General features: G+C 40.3%; 1 protein-coding gene across 2 annotated transcripts in view; it reads left to right on the top strand.

Annotated features, from left to right (window-relative positions):
• Positions 1–22,003, top strand: part of MYO10 (myosin X) — a 160,127-nt gene that overhangs the window by 86,049 nt on the left and 52,075 nt on the right. For both annotated transcript variants that reach the window (XM_062617671.1, XM_062617670.1), the window contains 15 exons: positions 2,551–2,685; positions 3,645–3,769; positions 4,665–4,678; positions 4,802–4,886; positions 5,558–5,661; positions 7,701–7,830; positions 8,829–8,947; positions 9,662–9,808; positions 9,950–10,050; positions 10,268–10,334; positions 11,616–11,708; positions 12,465–12,533; positions 12,719–12,801; positions 14,220–14,328; positions 17,517–17,597. In XM_062617671.1, coding sequence (XP_062473655.1) covers positions 2,551–2,685; positions 3,645–3,769; positions 4,665–4,678; positions 4,802–4,886; positions 5,558–5,661; positions 7,701–7,830; positions 8,829–8,947; positions 9,662–9,808; positions 9,950–10,050; positions 10,268–10,334; positions 11,616–11,708; positions 12,465–12,533; positions 12,719–12,801; positions 14,220–14,328; positions 17,517–17,597 — 1,462 coding nt within the window. The remainder of the gene's footprint in view (positions 1–2,550; positions 2,686–3,644; positions 3,770–4,664; positions 4,679–4,801; positions 4,887–5,557; positions 5,662–7,700; positions 7,831–8,828; positions 8,948–9,661; positions 9,809–9,949; positions 10,051–10,267; positions 10,335–11,615; positions 11,709–12,464; positions 12,534–12,718; positions 12,802–14,219; positions 14,329–17,516; positions 17,598–22,003) is intronic.

Here is a 22,003-nt window from a genome sequence, read left to right as displayed (position 1 = left end):
AGGCAGGAATAAGTACGTATCCCTTTATGATTTTTTGCAAAGGTTCGTGAAGCTCTTTCAATGCTTGCAGTAGAAATGTTTTGTACAAGGGGTGGATATTAAATATAGGAAATTTTAAATATTTCCTTTGTTGGCTCAGGAACATAGTGAGTGAGGGCCTGCAAAGAGAAAGGGGATAAATACAAAAAAAGGCAGACATCAGTAAAGCTAAAGTAAAAATACTACAGAAGTTGTTTGAGATGGTGTAAGTACGATGGACGAATCGTACTTGCATATCAGCAGATAGCGTATCCTGTATGAAGTTTTATGAAGTATTTTAAAGACTCTGTAGTTCTTCTTGACATCTTCATGCCATCCAGAGGGACCTTGACACACTTGTGAGGTGGGCTGATGCCAGCCTCATGAAGTTTAACCTTGCCAAGTGCAAGGTCCTACACCTGGGTCAGAGCAATCCCAGGCACAGCTACAGGTTGAGCTGAGAAGAGATTCAGAGCAGCCCTGCAGAGAAGGACTTGGGGGTGTTGGTTGATGAGAAAATGAACATGAGCCAGCTTCAGTGTGCGCTCGCAGCCCAGAAAGCCAACCGTATCCTGGGCTGCATCAAAAGGAGTGTGACCAGCAGGTCGAAGGAGGTGATCCTGCCCCTCTACTCTGCTCTTGTGAGACCTCACCTGGAGTATTGTGTGCAGTTCTGGTGTCCTCAACATAAAAAGGACATGGAACTGTTGGAACAAGTCCAGAGGAGGGCCACAAGGATGCTCAGGGGACTGGAGCACCTCCCGTATGAAGACAGGCTGAGGAAGTTGGGGCTGTTCAGCCTGGAGAAGAGAAGGCTGCTTGGAAACCTCATAGCAGCCTTCCAGTGTCTGAAGGGGGCCTATAGGGATGCTGGAGAGGGACTCTTCATTAGGGACTGTGGTGACAGGACAAGGGGTAATGGGTTAAAACTTAAACAGGGGAAGTTTAAATTGGATATAAGAAGGAAATTCTTTCCTGTGAGGGTGGTGAGGCACTGGAATGGGTTGCCCAGGGAAGTTGTGAATGCTCCATCCCTGGCAGTGTTCAAGGCCAGGTTGGACGAGGCCTTGGGTTATATGGTTTAGCGTAAGGTGTCCCTGCCCACGGCAGGGGGGTTGGAACTGGATGATCTTAAGGTCCTTTCCAACCCTAACGATTCTGTGATTCTATGATTCTTGGGAAACACTTAAATTTCACCTACCAAACTGTGTCTCATGGCTTTCTGAATGCCTTTTCCCTGATTATTTTTGTAATTGTTAGCAGTCATTTGCAGGAAAATGCCAGGCTGCTTTCTTGGGCTGCCCCTCTCTCCTTTGCTGTTTTTGATCCAGAAAGCATCATTATACTTTGCCGTAACCTAAAATCACTCAGCAGTGGCCCAACAGAAGACTGTCAAATAGACAGCTTGCTCCATGTGCCCAGTTGTGATCCATCAAAGTCAGTGACAAAACACCCACTTGCTACAATGGACAGAGTAGGATGAGATAAAAATCTCATGATGAGATCTCCTGTAAACTGGAGTAAGCTTGAATTAGGTACAGCTTAATTAGGAAATAGAAAAACTAGGAATTAGGCTGCATCTTATGATAGAATGCCATGACTTCAGATGAAAAGTAAGCACACTAGACAAACTTTCAACTGCAACTTCTGTTTCTTAATGTCTCACAGTGTATTGTTAATTACAATGCTACATAATTGAAGGGGAATGATATAGAAGAAATGAGATAGATTTATACCTTCCCTTTTTTAGAGTGTTGGTTTTGAAGAGAAGTATATTGCTTTCTGTTTACATCAGCATGTTTGCTTGCTAATTAATCTAACTTCCTAAAAACTAACAATTTTTAAAGTCTCAGTATAGCATCATCAAATAGCTTTGTACTGCTGTGGATGAAGAGGAAAGGTTTTACATCTCTGATAGTGTTGAGAGGTGAAAAGTGTGTATTTTGAAGTAATGTGTATCTGGTTTATTTGGCTGGGCATTTAAAAAGTTTGATTAAAGAATATGTAGCTCACTGAGAATATCAGTATTAATTATACTAGTAGCCTTTGTGTGTTGTAATATGCATTGGTATCTCTAACCTCCTCATTCTCACAACAGGGCTCTCTCCTTAGCTAGATTGCTGCAATGTAATGCCAAACTTTTTAAGCTTAATTCATATTCTGGACTTTCTCCCCAGCCATTGCCATGCCTTTGTTCTAACTTTGTTCTTCCGTGTTGGTGAGAACTGTTTGATAGCTGTTGTGTTCAGAATGCTCTTCGTTGCCTCATTGGTGTTGTTCATCCTTATGTAATCAGCGCCTTGAAATGCTGTCTGAACATTGGCATGATGTCTGAAGATAGTTTGAATTTTCTGTTGAATGTCATATTCAGCAAGCTTAAAGGTGTATTCTGCTGCTGTTTGGGTATAATTTCTAATCACCTCAGTCTTCCTAACCTCCAGTAATTTATGGTTGGGAGGGCTGGCCAGACAGAGGGCTTTTCCACTGGCAGCTGGAACTTTGAAAACACTTCCCTCCTCTTACTTCTTTCAGTGGTGAAAGTGGTGCTGGCAAGACGGAAAGCACTAAGCTGATTCTCAAGTTCTTGTCTGCAATGAGCCAACATTCGCTGGAGCTCTCCTGCAAAGAGAAGACCTCCTGTGTAGAGCAAGCTATTCTTGAGAGCAGGTACTAGGTCCTTTAATACACAGGCATTTTTTCCAGAAGATGTAATCCTTGTTATTGAAATGAGAAGTTGCAGTGTAGTTAAAGATGGGGGCATGTTTACTGAACAGTAATATTGGAAAGGAGGAAATTCTCCATTAAACAGAATTACTTGGCTGCTCGAGTGTTGTGAGCAAAATGGTCTATTTTATTGAGGCAAAAAGAAGCAGAGTTTTGAAATGGACAGAGCTTTAATCGTGGCTTTCATTTGGGGGGGAGGGGGGGGCTGAATTCAGATAATCAGAGTGAGGAATGGGTGGTGGGAGGGAGAAGCCATTGGTTTGGTTTGTATAACCTGAGGATAAGGTAGAACAAGATACAGCATGTATGAAGTGTGCAAATGATAAAAGCATGCTGAGGGAAGGGAGGATAAGGAGACTTGATAAGACAGATGAGCAAATACATCAGATAAATTGAACAGACTCTATGCAAAAAAAAAATCTCTGTTCAAATGAAGTAACACATGATTCTTAACTATTTAAAAGGAAAGACAATTTGAGATGCTATTACTTCCATTTATCGTACTTCATCTCTTCTTTACGTGCTCTATCTTGATAATTATTTCTTTTTCAGTTGCCTTAGGACAAGGACTGTTTTTCCTACATCTGTCTAGCAACTTGCATGTGCTGAGATGTCTTATAATTTGAGTATTGCAGTAAGAATTGTGTGCATCTTTTGAGTAGTTACAGAGTAAGCTGCAGAGCAGCTTAGTACCATTAATCCTCCTGTTGCTTGAATACTTGCATCTTTTCATAGAAAATTGGGATGCCTATTGTTAATGATTGAGGGTATTACTGAGGATGTAGGCTGAGGAGGGTGTCAGAAGCGAGCTGTTCAGAGTGCTGTTCGTTTCAGCAGTCCCATGTGAAGCCGTTGGCATGCTGGTCACACATTAATGCTCTTATCGTTCTGTATTTTCACAGCCCAATTATGGAGGCTTTTGGCAATGCAAAGACTGTTTACAACAACAACTCAAGCCGCTTTGGGAAGTTCATTCAGCTGAACATCTGTCAAAAAGGAAACATTCAGGGAGGAAGAATTATAGATTGTATCCTCATTTGGTGATTTTACACCCCCCCCCCCCCCCCTTATACCTCTGTGGAGGGCTTGCTAGAGAAGTGCTTTGCCCTTGGCTGTCCTTTCACCCTGTCTGGAAACATGCACAATTAAATAGAGCTGATGGAGCTGCGAAAGGGAAGCAGTAGCACCAAATTATGCATGTGCTTGTACACACAAATACATGTCCATTTGTGGTGGGGTGAGGTGTATATACTCTCAGAGGATCAGGATCTTGTATTGCTAGTGCTGACATGGCTCTTGCACGTTCCTACCTAGTGAGCTAAACCAGCCTGAGTTCTTGGGGATAACTTCAGTTGTCATCTATTTCCTTCATTTATTATATCCAAAGATAAATTCTAACTTTTCTGGAAAAGCACTTGAAGGAGCAGAGCTGCTGAATTTCTGGAATATGAGCCTGGGTGCGTTAAATCCTTGGATTTATCCTGCATTTGGCAAAATTGCGCTCTAAGCCAGCTCCACCAGAGCAGCAGATGTGTAGAAATGATGAATATACCCAGGGTATCCTACCTAGTGTTTTGAACATAAGCTGCTTTTGTAGTGGGACAAATTTCATCCTTACAGCTGTTTCCAAGTTTTAGGGAAATGAAAAAGGAAAGGAAAGCAGATGTATAAAATCCAGAATATCAGAAGTCTAGTTTTGATGGGATGGAGGAGCAGGAGGTGTGGAAACGTACTGATATTAGAACTGCTGCAATATCATTGTTGTTGCTACTTTATTCATTTTGCTATAGCAGTAGGCATAAGAAAAGGCCATGATGCTCTTCTGTTGTCTCAGATGAAAGAAGGAACATCATAAATAGCTTGTGCATTTTAATTGCTTTTTACTTTATTCCTTGACTGAAGTTTTTTCTTCCTGGCTATAGATTTATTGGAAAAAGTAAGTTGATGTTGGCTTTTTCTCAGTTAATTTTGTTTGACTTAATATTTTTCTTTGAAATTGTGTATAAAACATATTCTTAAAAAATATTGCTTAAATGGAAACTATTTTTTACTTTGACAGAATCGTGTAGTAAGACAAAACCCTGGGGAAAGAAATTATCATATATTCTATGCTCTGCTGGCAGGGATAGAAGAGAGAGAGAAAGGTGAGTGGCAAAGCACAAGCCACACAACTGCGGTGGCTTCCTGCTAGTGGTCAGCCATGGTGACAGTAGTGGAGAATTTAACTGCAGAAACCCACTAACCCAAGCAGAGAAATAGGTTATTTATTCAGCTGGGATTCGATGAGTGTGAACTTGAGCTCAGCTGGATAAAGCAGCCTGCTTAGTTGAAGATTGTCACTGAGCTGCTGGTAATTTTTCTCCCAGCTCCTGCTGTAGCCCTGGGAAAATTACCTGGGGATAAACATGCCTCATTCTGTTCAAGCTGAATATTTTTGCTGGTACTAAATAACTCCACAGCAACAGAGAGAAATAATTCTGGTTCCCCTAATCCTCTCTCATAAAGAATAAATCCACTGAACAAAAGAAATGACATTTGTATATGTGCAAAATTGCCTAAAGCTGTCTCGCCATCTCCCTTTGGGCCTGCTGTCTTTGCATGCTAAAAAGTAGAGTTGTCTCTAATGTGCAGCTAAATTAAGCAAAAACCAGCAAAATAAAAACCCAAATCTGTTTTTAATATAAAACATTGGTTTTCACATCACTGTAATTTCTGAGCATATGAATTGTGATCTGTTTAACTCTGACATAGTGATTTTTGGGGTGCTTTTGTTTTGGGCTTTTTTGTTACTCATCCTCTTTTCTCCCATGATTAGATGCTTTTTACTTGTCTGTACCGGAGAACTACCACTACCTGAATCAGTCTGGATGTATAGCGGATAAGACAATCAGTGACAAAGATTCTTTCAAGGAAGTCATTGTGAGTTGTTTCCCTAGTTCTTTATGCTTTAAAAATGCTGGAAGTTCAGGTGTCTGGGGCCCACTGGCAGAGCAGGGAACAAAGCCTTCTTGTGCTTACCTGGACATGCAGCTCTCTCACCAAGGCACTAATTTTACAGGGACTTATATTTTATCATAATACTTCACTGTCATTTTGAGCATGTCTTTACCTTCCCTCCAGTATTTGATTTTTAATCTACCATTTCAAAGTGTGCTGTAATTTAGTGAAAGGGTTACATTTTTGGAATTAAAAGAATAGCAGTTGGGAAGACAGTAAGGCGTTTACTTGCCTTTTTCCTTCCCTGCATTGTTTTATATTACAGCTATGTCTGCTTCCACTGTTTTTCCATCCTAAAGCTTTACCCAGATTGTGTCGCATCTACAGATGGCGAGCATCTACATGCTCCCCATGTGCAGTGCAGCACATGGGGAGAGAAGCACCTCTGCATGTGTGATTCTCTATGTTGCAGATGGGAGATCCAGTTGTATGGAGTAACTTACACAACAGAGTTGAAGAAAGTGTAATCACAGATTAAAAACCAGGTCCTGGTGGAGGCTTTTTCTGAATGGCTCTGTGTCTTATACCCACACCAATTGGCTACAGCAATTAGTCTGTACTGACTGTTAGGAAAATTACTAATTGCATACTATATCACTGAGGTAATATGTGTTAGATTTTAAAAATCAGACAAAATACTTGGTTTTATGACCTTCACCAAATTATTTTTGCTTAGCTATCTGTCAGGCTGGCAAATTAACGTGTAGTGGATGCAGCAGTTATTTTTAGTGTGAAAACCCTAGTTTAGTATGCTGGAAGGAGGTGCTGGAAAAGTGGGTAACTTAATCTATATTGTAGTCACATGCTTAGGTTGATTACTGTGACATTTAATTTGTGCTAATCATCCCAGGGTAGGCAGAGCATGAAATCAGCTGGGCAGGTGCCACTTATGTGCTGCCCATAGTGTAGGCAGACTTGGAGCAGGGGCTGAAGCTGCTGGGCTGCATTCCCAGAGCAGGGGGTAGGCAGAAATCCCACAGTTCATCTTCTCTTGTCTCCTCCAATTGCAGTCATCTCCTTTGCTTACTTTTAGTGTGGTTTATGTCCTTGAAGTGTTACTGAAGTGAAACTCTTTAATGGGAGACAGGGAGGAACTGCATGGTGAGGGTGGAGAGGAACTCCTAGTGCTGTCCCCTTTCTTAGAGCTCTGGTGTGAAAGGTCTGTACAAAATAAACCCTCAACCATTACCTCTTCTATGCTTTTAATAGTAGGATGAGGCTGAGGCTTTTCCGTTTGTAATTGACGATTTATGAAAGGTAAAATGTGTCATGTGTCATCTGTCATGACACCTGCAGTGACCACATCATGATGGTCTAACTGTAAGTGTATAAAACTGATCTGCGCTCAGGCAGGCTCATATCAGGCACAAATTTGGAAAATCTGATAATTTCAAGAGGCATAACAATTATGCCTTCTGTGTCAGAGAAAAGTGTATGTTCCTCATTTTGTTTTAATATTTCTTTAGATTGAGATTTGCTGCTCTCATTTATGCAGTTGAACCTTGATCATTGCCATATTGGTTATTCATAAATTCCACACATTTTATATAGATCTCTTTTTCTTGCTCAATTTTGCTGTAAGACATCAGACTGCACTGGTAAGATGTGTGTTTAGTTATCAGTTACTAATGGAAATTAGTGAAATTGTGTCTGTTGCACGACTCAGTAGGTCATATAATATATAATTTTAATGAAGAATTTGCAAGCAAATGACGGCATCCTTACAGCATCAGAAGGAGATTTCTTAAAACCAGAGCGATATTTAACATGTACAGAGATGTCCCTGCCATGTATGACAGTGTATTCAATTTGCGATGAAAGCAAAGGAATTCACTCTTGCCAGCCCTCTGCCAGTCCTGACTTGCTTTTCTAAGACCTGACAGCACAGTTGATGGGTTTGTCCTTGTCCCTATTTTGGAGTCAGTGTGCGTGTTAGTAAAGAAGCTCACATGTCATTCCAGACTGCAATGGAAGTGATGGAGTTCAGCAAGGAGGAAGTGCGAGAAGTTTTGAGGCTGTTGGCTGGCATTTTGCATCTAGGAAATGTTGAGTTCATCACTGCTGGTGGGGCACAGGTGTCCTTTAAAACAGGTAAGAAGGCTATGCATCCAAATGTACATGTTTCTTGAGGTTGTGAAAGCTATATTTGTTGCTAGTATATCTGACTATAGGAAGGACAAACATTGAAATGGTTTTACTGCTTTTTAGCATCTGTAAATATTGATTAAAATGTTATTTTGGGGGAGGGTTAACAAATAATGATAATTGGTCAGCTGCCGAATGCTAAGTCCTAGTTAGAGAAGACCTTGGGCACATATTTATTCCATTAATAGCAGTGAAATTCCATTTTAATCTAAATCCTTCAGAAATATTCTCAAGTTGATAAAAGATAAGTGCTCAAGTATGTTCTTTAACTGATATCTCCACTGAAGATACCTTTTCTTAGAGCTTTCAATACTTTGATTGTAAATCTGAAAATATGAGCCGGTATGTCTAAGGATTCAGCTGGTGAGCCTTTTAAATGTTTGTTCAGATACAGCAATAAAGAGTAGCCTTCCAATATCTGAAGAGGGCCTGCAAGGATGTCGGAGAGGAGCTCTTCATCAGGGACTGTAGTGATAGGGGAATGGGTAATGGGTTCAAACTTAAACAGGGAAAGTTTAGATTTGATATAAGGAGGAAGTTCTTTACTGTGAGGGTGGTGAGGCACTGGAATGGGTTGCTCCGGGAAGTTGTGAATGCTCTGTCCCTGGCAGTGTTCAAGGCCAGCTTGGACAGAGCCTTGGGTGGCATGGTTTAGTGTGAGGTGTCGCTGCCTATGGTAGGGGTGTTGGAACTAGATGATCTTAAGGTCCTTTCCAACTCAAACCATTCTATGATTCTATGAAATTCCTTCAGTTGTGCATATTTCTGATACTGTGCCTATTCGTGAGCAGCAAAAACATACCCTAACGTTTCCAGTTGTGTTTTTATCTCTAATCCCCATAATCCTAGAAACATCTTAAGTGGTGGTGATAGTAGCAAGAATAATAATAAGCTTCATAACCTTATACATTTAAGGACATACAGGTATTTGTTTCTTTTGCCAGCTCTGGGTAGATCTGCTGAACTACTGGGTTTGGACTCTACTCAGCTAACTGAAGCGTTGACTCAGAGGTCAATGATACTCAGGGGAGAAGAAATCCTAACACCTCTTAGCATACAACAGGTAATCAGTGCATCTCAGTTGTGACATGGTTTTAGGTTTTATTAAATAATATGGCTCGGTGTTCAAGCCCAGGGAAATTATCAGGAACAGAAGCCTAGTTCATACATCAGAGTTGCTATCAAATTATGACGTAGGGTTTTTTTTTGGGGGGAAAGTATAACTGGACTTTAGAAATCTCTATAAATCCCCTTTTTGTCATTCTGGACAGCACTTGTAGCTTGGCTTTTGTTATTCTCATGAAGCCTGATAGCTTACCATTTTTTTTTCAAATCCTAATCGTGTAGGCTGATAATTTTTTATTATGGACATTTGTGTCAGGGGTGTTTTTGAAAACTTTCAACAGAAATAATGTTGTTATTTACCAAAAGAGGATTAGAAGTAGGTATACATAGTGTTATGCTGACCTCTAGAAAGCGGTAAGTTAAGGTGTTACTTCCTGTCCTTTTCTTTCCTTCATCCACACCTTACATTTATTATTTCCGAATATTTGAAGACTTTAGCTTTAAATGTAATTATAAAGCCACATATGTGTACAGCTGTTGTAACTTACACTGTTAAGTCTTAAAATTGTGATGATCAGTAACTGTTAACACAGTTGCTGTCGAAGGTACATACGGATGCAAACCTGCTTGCAAAGGATGCTGACCAGCAGAGCCTAGTAAGTTCTCAGTTACAGGAGTGATTGTTGCATTGTGTATTCTTTCTTTAACGCAGGCAGTAGACAGCAGAGATTCTATGGCTATGGCACTTTATTCTCAGTGTTTTGCTTGGGTCATTAAGAAAATCAACAGCAGAATCAGGAGCAAGGAAGACTTCAAGTCCATTGGAATTTTGGACATCTTTGGATTTGAAAACTTTGAGGTAGGTCTCAAAAGTTTGTGCATTGTTCTACATATCTTTGTCAACTTGATTATTGAACATGTTATGACTTCAACCATTTCCTTGTTTGCAATGTGGAATACTTGGAGTGCATGCATTTTTGAAAATTTCTTGTGTCTTTAGGTAAACCGTTTTGAGCAGTTCAATATTAACTATGCGAATGAAAAGCTTCAGGAGTATTTCAACAAGCACATCTTTTCCTTGGAGCAGCTGGAATACAGCAGGTAAGAGACAGATGAAATCTGGAAAAATTCTGGAAATACCAGTGTTCACTTGAAATCAAGGTCCCCAGCTTCTTCCTTTGAAAATGTCTGGAGCTGGGTATTTTTTAAAAGCAAGCTGATTTTGCTGTAATGTAATGTTCATCAGCTCCTCCTGTTTCTATTTTCAAAATAACTTTGTCATAGTTCTCAATAAAAAGACCCTTCTTGCTTTCCTTAGGGAAGGACTAATTTGGGAGGATATTGACTGGACAGACAATGGAGAATGCTTGGATCTTATTGAAAAGGTAATAAAGTATTTGATACTAGTACCTATTTCTAGATTTTGATCTGTGGCAGTATGTCTTTAAAACACTTGCCAGCACAAAGAACAAGTGAAGAGAACGGTGGATCTTGCATGTTTAAATAGCGAACTTTTAATCAGATCATTTTCATGCGTGGCAATGTTATAGATTATATTGTAAGCTCAATATGTGTGTGTAAATTTTAACAGTGTATGTTTATATACAAAAGCAATATTTGAAGATGATTCAAAAGAATAGAAAGAGGAGGCAGAAAGAGTGGCAGTGTCTCACTCCCGTAATGGCCTTTCATGGGATGTAGGTGATACTCGTTTGTTGCCTGACAGTTTTGGCTTCATCCATATTTTTGTTTGTGTCCTGATTTGTAGTAAAGAAATGTATAAAAAAACATGGAGTTTCTTCAGAGTTATTGGTAGCAACATGGGTGGTGATGGGCAGATGATTCTGAATTAACTACATAGAAATTATAACTCTGGCTGGATGACAAAGCTGAAGTCATCATTTCATCCATGTTCACGTCTGCCAGCAGTACAAGTGGGCTGCATGAGTTTATCTTTGTAGTGGGGTCTGTGGCTGTGTGAGTTTAACCTGCCACAGAAACTGATGGCAGTGGGAAAGGGGATCCAGCTGCCAGGACGTGACTGCAGTCAGGACCGTGTGGTGTGTCAGGAGCTGCTCTGGGCCGATGGGAAATGGCTTATTAAAGTGTGCACCTGGAGATCTGTGTTTTCCTGAGGGGCTGTTTGAGCCTGAAGCTTGCTGGACACATTAATTGCAGGGTAGCTTGCTCTGTTTACCACCTCTCCTAGTATAAGAAGTAGGGAACATCAAAGGAAATTACAGACACGTATGCAAAAGCAAAGGGAAGTTGTGTTTCACGCAGTGCCTAGTTAAGCTCTGTATCTTTTGCTGTGTTCAGGAGCACTGTAGGTGCTGCAAGTTGGTGTGGATTTGACAACTAAGTAGATAGTTTTGTGGAAGAAAAAATTTTGAAAGGCTGTTTACACAAACTCCTGAGATTTAGGGGACTCCTGATCACTGGAGGTCTTGGAGAGTGGTTATATAGTCAGGGGCAATTGTATGCACTGAAAACCTACCTTCAGTCTGTGAGATTGGGGTTTTTGTCATGTATCGGTGGTTTTGTGACTCTTTGCACACAACAACTTCAAGGACAGTGTGGGTTTTTTTTTTTTGTTTTCAAACTGGAGACAACATCTGTGTCCATCTGTGCACTAATTTCTCTTCTGCCTTTTCTTGCTGTTCTAGAAACTGGGGCTGCTGGCACTCATCAATGAAGAGAGCCATTTTCCTCAAGCTACTGATGCCACATTGCTGGAGAAGTTGAACACCCAGCATGCAGTATGTGGTGTTTTACTCATGTTTTCTGTGCAAATTATGGACGGTCTCTTTGCTTCTGTAGAAATTCATGGTTCAAATATACAGATACACAGTTTTAGAGGCTGGTTTGGATGTGATCCTACTTCCATGGCAATCCATATAATTTACTGTCAAGACTGAGTAGGTTACCCGGAAGAACATATCCTTGTTACTGTCCAGTTTGTGGATTCCATATTGGTGAATAAGCCAAATTCTACTTTTAGAGCTCTGACAACCTGCAGTAACTCAATTACTTACATCTTCACTTTCCTTAGATTTAATGAAGTATTCACCTTGATGTCATTTCTGGAAAGGTTGCTGTTCCCTCTGTGCAGATTACTGATACCTTTATTTGTGATCCTAGAATTGTTTTCACGTATTTCTGGGATCCAAGTGTACCCCCCCAGTTTTTATAAATGCCAGTTTAAGATAGTGTCTTTTTATTTCAAAGTGCCTTTAATAGATGGTCCTGCCAGATGGGTTCAGGTTTAGTATAATGCCTTTTTAGATACTATTAATCTGTTATTACTGCATTTGAAGCATCTCAGACTAACAAATCCTATTATTGTTATAAATTGGTTGTTTGCTTTTGGAGCGCTAATCTCCTGGGGAGTTCACTGGAAGACAATGGTTTGTTTAGGTCTGGGTTGGGAGGATAATGTGGCCCTTTGTTTCATTCCTTTATGCACCCTTCCCCTCAAAAAAAAAATTTTTCTCTTTTCTTTCCCCTCCAATTAGAACAATCCTTTTTATGTAAAACCAAGAGTTGCTGTTCACAACTTTGGAGTGAAGCACTACGCCGGGGAGGTAATTTTCTTTTATTTATTTGCTGAAATTATTCCCAACAGAGATTTCATTAGCTTAATTTTGCCCTGAGGCTGCTCAAAATTAACTAAAGCACTCTGTTCCCTCAGCACTTCTTACAGTACCACTCCTGTGAGATGTGCCTGACTACTTGGCTTGTTGTTTGAATCAGCTCTGTTTCCTGCTAGGTCCAGTATGATGTCAGGGGGATCTTGGAGAAGAACAGAGATACTTTCAGAGACGATCTTCTGAACTTGTTACGTGAAAGCAGGTGAGTTTCTGCAACTTTTGTTTAGAACATGAACTTATGGGGTGTTGTATCATCAAATTCTGACGGGGTTTTTGAATGTGTTAGATGTTGCATAGCATCAGACCTTGACAAATGAGACCTTGAAATGAGCACAGAAGGAATATCAGAAGTACCTGTAAGCAGATCTGACTATAATCAGTTCTCACAAAGTTGGATTTCCCCACATTATATAGTACCTCATCTGTGCTCAGTCCAGGGGTAGCTAGAGAGCTCAGTTGCTACTCAGTGGTGAGTAAAGATGCTGAAAGCTGATGATGATTTTTAACGGTTTCAGGGTGCCTCATAGTCAGTGTCTGTGCATTTTTTTTTTTTGCTTCACATACTGCCTAATTTGCTTGTATTTCTGGCAGTCCCTAATTTGCTTGAAAGCTGTGTCGGAGACCTACCACAGTGCAAATTGCCGTATAGTAATTGCTTCAAAGGGAGAATTCTATGAAGATTTATGTTACTGAAAGTCTGAGCTTTGGATGTCTCTGGTACCTGCACGCCTCCTGTTATTCTCCTGTGTAAGGTCTCAGAATCCTTACAGTGGCACTATGTGAGCCGGAGCAGTATCACATCCCATTTTTGTAGGCATCTGGTTGAGACTCCAGGACACAGAAAGGGGTGACAGAAGAGAAGAGAGCTGAGCCCAGGTGTTGCTGTCTCAGCTGTTGCCCCCACGCATTCCATCCAGTCATCCTGCCATGCTGTATGAGTTGCTTGTTTGTAAATCCCTTAAGCCCTTCTGTGCAGGGGAAACTGTTGATAAACATTTTCCTCTCTTAAGTCATTTATTTTGGTTTCATGGCATACCTGACATAACATCTATCAGCTGAAGTATGTAGGTAGAAGTAATAAATGAGTTGAAGCTGCTGGGCCTGGTTTTACTCTTGCACCAACATCTGTCTGGAGCTCGAATTAAAAGGTCTGTTTTTCTGTAGAAGTGGTAAGAGGAGGATTCGTGGCTGATAGAGCAGAAAACAGCATACACAGCTAGTGTCTGAGAGTGAGACTTATGTGGGTGGTTATTTGTGTCATGGCTGCAAGCAAGCTGGAAGTGTTGTTTTAGTCTTTGTTCAGGTAAAATGCCAATTACAGTCAAATGGAATTTTGATTGAGTAAAATGCAGTAAGGACTTTAGAACTTCAAGTTTCATTTCCCTAATGATGTCTTGGGACTGGAGAAGTACCTCCTTGTTTTGTTTTGCTTTGCTTTGTTTTGTTTTTTTTTTCTCCCCTGCATAAATTCTGCAAAGATTATGGACAAAATCAGTAATCACTTTTTTGGATGGAAGAGCTGCTTTCTAGGGGACAATACTTTCTTTGCATTCTATAGCAGTAAACCTCATAGTCTGTTAAGATACGTTTTAGAGATACTGTTTTTCTTTCCCATTTCAGTCTCGATTTCATCTATGATCTGTTTGAACATGTTTCAAGTCGCAACAATCAAGACACTCTTAAATGTGGAAGCAAGCACCGAAAACCCACTGTCAGTCTGCAATTCAAGGTTAGTTAATGTGTCATCTCTGCTCTAATCAGTGATAGATCAACATCAATAAAGATTGCCACGGATTAGAACAAGCAAAACTTCGGCATCAAAACATTGCTGTCTATTCTGTGAAATTGCACTTATTAATTGACTAATTGGCTAGCTTCAAGCAGACTAGGTAGCTTCAACTAGCTGTCTTCAAGCAGACACTAAGCTTTGCATTGCACCATCCACACAGAACTCCTGTTCCTATTGCTTTCCAGTTGCCTGTTTGTCCTTATTTTAAAGCTCATGTATGAAGTTGGTCTCTCTTGCCCTGTTTTTTCTTTCTAATCTAAAACGTATCACAGAATCACACAAAGCCTTACAGCAGTGCCTGTATGCTAGGAAAAATAAGTACTGAATAAATACCTCATTAAGGTGTTGCCTCGCTTTTTAACTTAAAGTTTGGAAAGCATTTTTATTAAACACCTTTTAATGAGGCTTTATGGCCCTCCCATCAAAAATGGCACTAAATTGAAATCTAGCATAAAATTTATCTGCAAATTATTTAAAAGAGAGAGATTGGCATGAAACCTTTTCTAAATTGCGTGAGTACAAGTCTGGATTAGTTGTCTTTCATTTGGTTTGAATTAATATATATTTGCACTCTTCATTCACTTAAAGAAAAGAAAAAAAAAAAGGAAGCAGACTCAAACCCCTTGAGGGCAGATTTTATCCTAGCAGACTATTGCTAAGTGTTGGACAGAAGAGCAAGGAGTGTATGCTTGGGCACACACAGTGTCTTTTATTAAAAAGCACTAATATTCCTTTGCTTTGTGCTACCATCACTTGGCTCAGACAATACCTGCTTCTTGTGGTGAGGTGATATTATTTGCTAGCTCTCTGGGATGCTGAAAGTAATGTTTCCACTTAATAATTTGTGCCTGTGCAAAGTAGACCTTTAAGATGTTACTGTATAAAAAATGACCATTTATTTGCACCGACTTTGCAAGGTAGAACATAATGTACATTCCTTCTCTTCTCCATCGGGGCCCCTGGACAATATAAAGTATGATAAAACATGAAATCAAAATGTTGTTTTGATAACTAACTCTTACCTGAAGCTGAGTAACTGGCCATTAGCCATCTGGGCTGCTTTACAGGAGGTTGACCTCTTGTAAAGAGGTCATCATCCCATTCCCAAAGAATTCGGTTGGGTGGGTTTTTCCATGGTTTAAAGTCTACCAGGGATTAGTCCATCTCATTTCAACTGAAGATAAGAACTTTGCCTTCACAGTTTTGTTCTCATGGTAGGTTGGTTAACTCTTCTTTCCATTTGACAGCTTGCCTAATGTGGGCCTGGGAGTGCACACAGAATAGCTGAGGTTAGATAGCATCTGTTTCAGCCTGTTGCTTAAAGCAGGGCGAACTTCAGATTAGCTTGTCACCTGACAGTGATTTAGAGGCTTGCAGTGCTGTGCAGAACGTCTGTCTGTACCACAGATGAATGTGAAAATAGGTTAAATCGTTTTTGTTTAGACTGATCATTTTTTCCAGTCTCCTAAGTAGTAGCCTGGCTTGAGAGAATTGGCTTAGTTGTCCGTAGATGATGTAATGTTCACACAGGTTTAATAGAAATGAAGCCTTTACTTTTTGAGGCTGTAAATACCTGTCTTTACATAAAAATATTTGTCTTTCTTTCTTCTGGCTGTTTAATGTTTGCTGCCACTTACTTTTGGTCTGTAAACTGGCAAAGGCAAACAAACCAAGAACTATCATTTACGTTCTCAGTCACTTCACCATTTGCTCCGTTTGCTCTGTGCACAGCCAAAACTCTGCCGTTGCCTTTATCACTTCATGTTTAATCATCAAGAAAGCCCTTGGTTTGCAGATTAAAGCAAGAATTTGTTGTAACAGACTGCCATTGGCAGTTTGGCTCCAAAACATATGGTAGGACGCACAGTGTTGCTCTTCTTACAAGTGAATTTTCTGTCTCCTTGGCAGCCTGCTCTATATTCTTTCCACTGCCTGGCACAAAGGGCCACCTTTGAGAAGTAAAACATTGTCATTGTTAGCTTTCTGGGCTCTTCAGAGCCTGGGCTCTGCTCTTCTACAGTCATTTGTATCTCTGCAAAGTAAATGCAAGACTTCAGTTTAAAATGGTTTATCATACTTAATGATACAGAATGAGGCAAGTTGGAATAAGATATGGAATCATGGCTCAGGCAGGAAAGGGGTGGATGTGTAATTAAAGTAATAATCATAAAAGGACTGAGGGATTTTTGTGATTTTTATCTCACAGGCTGAGGTTCAGACAACTGATAGTCTAATATGTATTGGGTCATTCAGAGTTCTAAAACTAGGAATGTTTTCTAATATGTTGTTTTTTTTTTCTAGCTGAACCTTATAGTCCTTCTTTTATTGTTAAATGCAATTAACTATCCCATGAAATAACTGTGAAATGGTGTGCTTAATGCTGTTAGCATTGTCCTTCAGTAAGATATGTTTTCTTTACTGCTTTATGCTTTACTCAGTTTTAGTTAGTTTCAAGAGGGTAGCATTTTCAAATCTAGTGTTGGTAAAACAATGTCTTCTATATTCTAAAGTAACTCTTTTTTTCCAGAAATTTGTAATATTTTTTCTATCTTCTTGTTGACATATGTTTACTATCAGTGTCCTTTTACCAGGAAAGATTGAGACCACACAGGAGAGAACTCCCTGTGCACAAAATGCTGCTGAGGGCAATGGAAAGTGAGTGGGTACAGGGTGGTTGAAATGAAAAGATGAAATTTGATTTTGTGGGTATTTCAGTTTTATCTTAGACCTCTTACCTTTCCTTTTGACTTGCTTGAGTTTAGCAGTTTAGGAATGTGGATCGCAAGTTTAAGCAGTCATTCAGAAGATCCCTGAAACAGCAACTTTCTAATTTGGTGTTTCCTTATGAACAGTTTTCTTCATATCAATCTTTAAAACTTATTCATTGTAGAATAGTGATGACAGTTTTGATCAGAAGCGCAGTGGAAAAAAAAAAAAGAATGCTTGTGTTGATTCTATGTGTTCACAAGCAAGAACTTGCACGGTACAGTAGTTTCTGGTGTACGCCACTAGGTGTTGCAGTTAGATGTTGTCTGCAATGCTAAGCCGCCGTAGCCTTTGCTGGGGTACGTTGCTTGTGTAAAAAAGCCAGTTTGTGAAGTGCTGTCTTCTTTTTACCCGTGTTTTAGGAATCTCTTCATTCTTTAATGGCAACGCTGAGTTCTTCAAATCCTTTCTTTGTTCGGTGCATCAAACCCAACATGCAGAAGGTAAGATTTAAAATTGCGCCCCTCTTTTTTGATACGTCTCAGGTCTAATCTTTCACTGTCTATCTGATTATTTATCACTGTGTGAAGGAGAGGGTATCATTCTTCACTGACTTTGTAAAAGGCTCTGAAAGGTGAAGGCATTGGGAAAGGCTTTTGATTTTTCTTGCACATGACCCATGTCTTTGGGCACCTTTTTAATAGTCATTGCTCGCAACTCTGGTAAGTTACTGGTTCCAAGGATACTTATGAAAGGAAAGCTGCACTGTGTATTTGTCAACTCTGTAAGAGTCTTCTTAGGATGAAAATGTCAAAACTACAAAGTTTGTTTTAAATCACTAGAGGCAGTGAATGGTGGTGCATGTAATAAAACCGATGTGAATGACCAACTCTCTGTCATCAGACTCTGTCTTTCAATTAATGTACAGTTCTAGATGTCTTTATGCTGGCTGTTCTGTCCTATTACGGAATTATGTTTTTAAAACAGACATGGAAACTAAGGCTTACTGTATCATTGTCTTTTGAGTCATGGATAATGAAAGGCAATGTCAACACTTACGTATGTTGGAAGGTTTTCTATAAACTAAGTGGTAATGGTATAGTAATCACTGAAGTTGATATTGTTAGCCCAGTCTTGATATTCTGTGGTTTTGTGCGTCTGGGTTTGGCTTTATAGACCGTTATTCAGGGCTGCTTATGTCAAAAATGCCACAGGCAGAGGTGCTAATGAATCTGGTTTATGGTTTTCACAAGGCCACTTAGAAATGGGTGACTTTGCTTTAAATCCAGTTTTACATGTTACGTCTTTCTGGGATGTCTGGTTAATCAGAACACTAACACATCAAGTCTGTCAGACTTCATTGCAAGTTTTTGTGTTATCTGGGCAGTTCATCCTCAACTTTACATGTTTTCAGTTGCTAACTGTTAACTCTGCTTTTGTACTGTTGCTTGTGATGTGTCAAATAGCATGCAGATTATGGACACCTTGGCAAGAGGGAACAGCCTGGAAACGAGTAAGACCTGCTTTCTGCCTCCTCAAGTGTTTGGTGCTCTCAGGTGTGCAGCCACCAGGTAGTCAAGCCCATGTGGATGACACTGCCTTGGCCAGCAGCTGGGGTCTGTGAGCCTGTGTGTGTAGCAAAGGCACTGATCTCCGAGGGAGGCAGTTTTGAAAAGCTTGTTTTCTTCCTGGTCCCATTTCTGCCTGGAAGGCTCATGAGCCTTCATAAAGCCCACCTGCTGCCATGAAGTATAGGAGGAATTTCAGTAACTCACACATTCTCCTTGTTTGTCCTTTTGCATCTGAGTTAGGCTCATCACAGTACCAAAGTCACAAGGATTTACCATGGCTGATGCAAAAACTGGGCACATGTATTTCCATGGCAAGGAAAACACTTGTGTTCCCACTCCCATGTTCCCTGTTGCTCTACCAGACTTTTCCCACTAGAATGCTCCATCCCTGACAAATTTGGCATATGCTGCTGTATCTGCGCATATCTTTTACTATGATTAAAACAAAGTTCTCAAAGAATGAGCAGCTGTGCAAGCAGAAGGAGCTTGAAACAGCCTTAGTCTCAGGCAACCACATCTAATTGCAGGAGTACATGCAGGAACAGATTGGGAAATTCCTGTAGACAATCCCTTTCAAAGTACGTGAAAAATGTCACTGAAGTCTTACACAAAAATGGTTGTCCTTGTTTTCCATTTGCTTTAATTTGATTGCAAATTTAACTTGATTCAATGGCTTTACCAAATAAGAAATCCTATTTGAAGAACAAGAGTAAAGGGTCACACAGTTTACCTGTTGTAGTTGATTCAGTAGATGACTTGAGGGGAAAATGAGAAGGAAAGCCATGTATAGGACTTGTTGAGAGCATTCTTGCCCAGGGAAGTGTTCTCAAAATATATTTTTGGGGATTCACTGTTTTAAGTTTTGTCTGCTGTGCACTCTCTGCTCCCCACCATGTCTTGCAGACAGTGATTTTTAGTGCCAGTCTGATGACGTTGTTGGTGTTGCTCCTTCTGCAATGGCGCAGGTAGAGAAGCAGGCCCGTGAACGGTGTTTGCCTCCTCTTTAGTTCAGCTCAACTCTGTAGATGTGCATCATGTTAAACATTTCACGGTTCATGCTGTCATACAACTTGTTGCTGCTTTTCGGTTAGACTGAAAATCAGGAGAGTCAGTTTGCATAGCTCTGAACCTGCATGGCTCAGAGACACATTAGCTGTGCATGGACTACCAGGGATTACAGTGTCTGTGACTCACTATGCAGGGCTGACTGGAAACATAACTGCTTGAAACACGCAGATGAGCCACTGAAATGGAGCAAATGAATTGAAAGAAAGTAAAAATCTTCACTGAGCACTTTCCTCTGTGTTTTCCATCTGTAGTTTTTACTCTGCAGTGATGGTGATATGGAATGACAAAATGTCACTCTTCAAAAAATACTTAAACAGTGCTTGCCAAGTAACAAATGATGTGAAAGAAAGGGGTGTCTTAATTGCTTTTTTGAAATATGCAGCATTAAAGGTGAACTGGACCAGAGAGACTGGGCAAGGAGGGAACTGAAACTGTGTTATCTGGAGCAAAGCCACTCAAGCTGTTGATTGCTTTCTGGGTTGGGTACAAATAGGTAACGCACCTATTGGTGAGCATCCTCTGTAACTCTGGAGGGGGACGAGCTGGTGGTGTTCAAGAGCTGTTTTATTCTGGAGGTGTGTTTGAATTCTGTAGGTGAATGAGTTTGAGCAGGCGGAAAACAAATTCAAGCCTTTGAGAAGCAGAACGTGCAGCAGACAGTACTTCCTCTGCTCTTCTAGACATGAAAGTGTATTCGTGTTGGATAAGAAATGTGATGATTTACAGTAATTATTTTGTTATCAAAAGTATAATTTTTAAATAGGTTACAGTGGCAAGCAAATAAATTCAACATATGCAGCAAACTGCTGAATATTTACATATCAAAGCAGAATCTGCACTCATTAGTGCAGATTCCTAAAGGGAGCACGCAGAATACGTGACCTTTTGTCACAAGACATTTCAGTGAGCAGGCCTCAGACAGAAGAACAGAGGAGCCATTAATCTTTGGCAGACCCCCAAACAATCAGCGTATCTGTTTTCACAGTTTCTGGTCTGTTCTGAACTAGCCACAGCATGGAAGCTTTTCCACTTGGTATGCTTAATGAGTATTTTCTGCTGATGAAGGGTCTTTCTCCTCAGCTCCCCTTATCTTCAGTGGGCCTTGCAGAACTATGTATCGTTTAATCCTTTTGGACTTTAACACATCTTTCTCTATTTTATTGGTCTCATGTTTCTATTTCTGCCTCCTGTTCTATTCTATAATAATTCCTCCCTGCAACATTGCCTTTTCTGGTCTCCATCTATCCTTTTTAGAGCACCTTAAATTAAAAAAAGAGGCAAACGCAACCATCACACACACAGAAAAAAAGGCAAACAAAAAAGGCTGCCTTTTTAAAACAAGCTACAGCCATTGCTACAGCACTCAGATGAATGTTTCTTCCAGCTTGCTGCTATTAATAAAGTTGCTAAGCCTTGGCGCAGCCCAGGAGACAGTTCAGGGTAAATGTAAGATCTGAACTTGCTATACAAGATCTTTCAAAGACAGAAATTTTCCTGTTGGCCAGAAGGAGCAGCCTCAGACAGACTGGCTCAGGTGCCTTCTAAAGTTCCCTTCTTCATTTAGGATTTTTCTTCAGAAAATATACTGGCATAATCACAGCAAGTGCCATAATATTGGCGTAATCATTGCAAGTGGCCCCAGCCCCCAGCATTGGCACCTCCACATCTGTGCTGATCTCTTAAAACTCAGTAATTGCAGCTTGCTGCTGTAATTCCCTGTTCTTGAGACTTCAGCAGGTTCAGACCTGGCTGATCGCTCATGCACCTAAATAGGTGCAACCACTTCTCTTTTTTACAGATGTAAGTCCAGTTTGGTCCTGATAAGCAAATTCCTGGCTTCATTAGAGTTGGCATGAATGTGGACAAGATGTAGACAAGAATTTCACTTTGTGCAGGGTTTGGTTTGGTTTTGTGTTCAGGAAACCTGTGTTGGTATGTGCGCCACCTGAAGAGGCTTGCAGGGTCTCTGCTCACCTCCCTGTCTGCTCCTTTACTGTCTTATTCCTCTGTTGCAGTGATGGGCTTGCCACTGGGAAGATGAAAGTCGCCTTCTCTGAAGCTTGTGAGCTCTGAAGGGGCAATTCTGTTTCTCTGAGGGTTTTATATATTGATTTTTTTTTTTAAATCTTCAAATTTAATTAGGTAAAGAAATGAGATTAAGTCTGCATTGTAAACTTAATGGAGGGTCAGAGCTACAGGGAGCAATGAAAAAGTGAAACTAGTAATAACTGCAGTTGAAAGGAAGACTGGTAGAAAAAGGTCTGTAATAA

This window comes from Pezoporus occidentalis, unplaced genomic scaffold (genome assembly GCF_034315485.1).
Source record: "Pezoporus occidentalis ecotype Australia unplaced genomic scaffold, CSIRO_AGI_Poc_V1 ctg2, whole genome shotgun sequence".
Lineage (NCBI taxonomy): Eukaryota > Metazoa > Chordata > Aves > Psittaciformes > Psittacidae > Pezoporus > Pezoporus occidentalis.
This window is presented reverse-complemented; position numbering and strand designations above follow the sequence as displayed.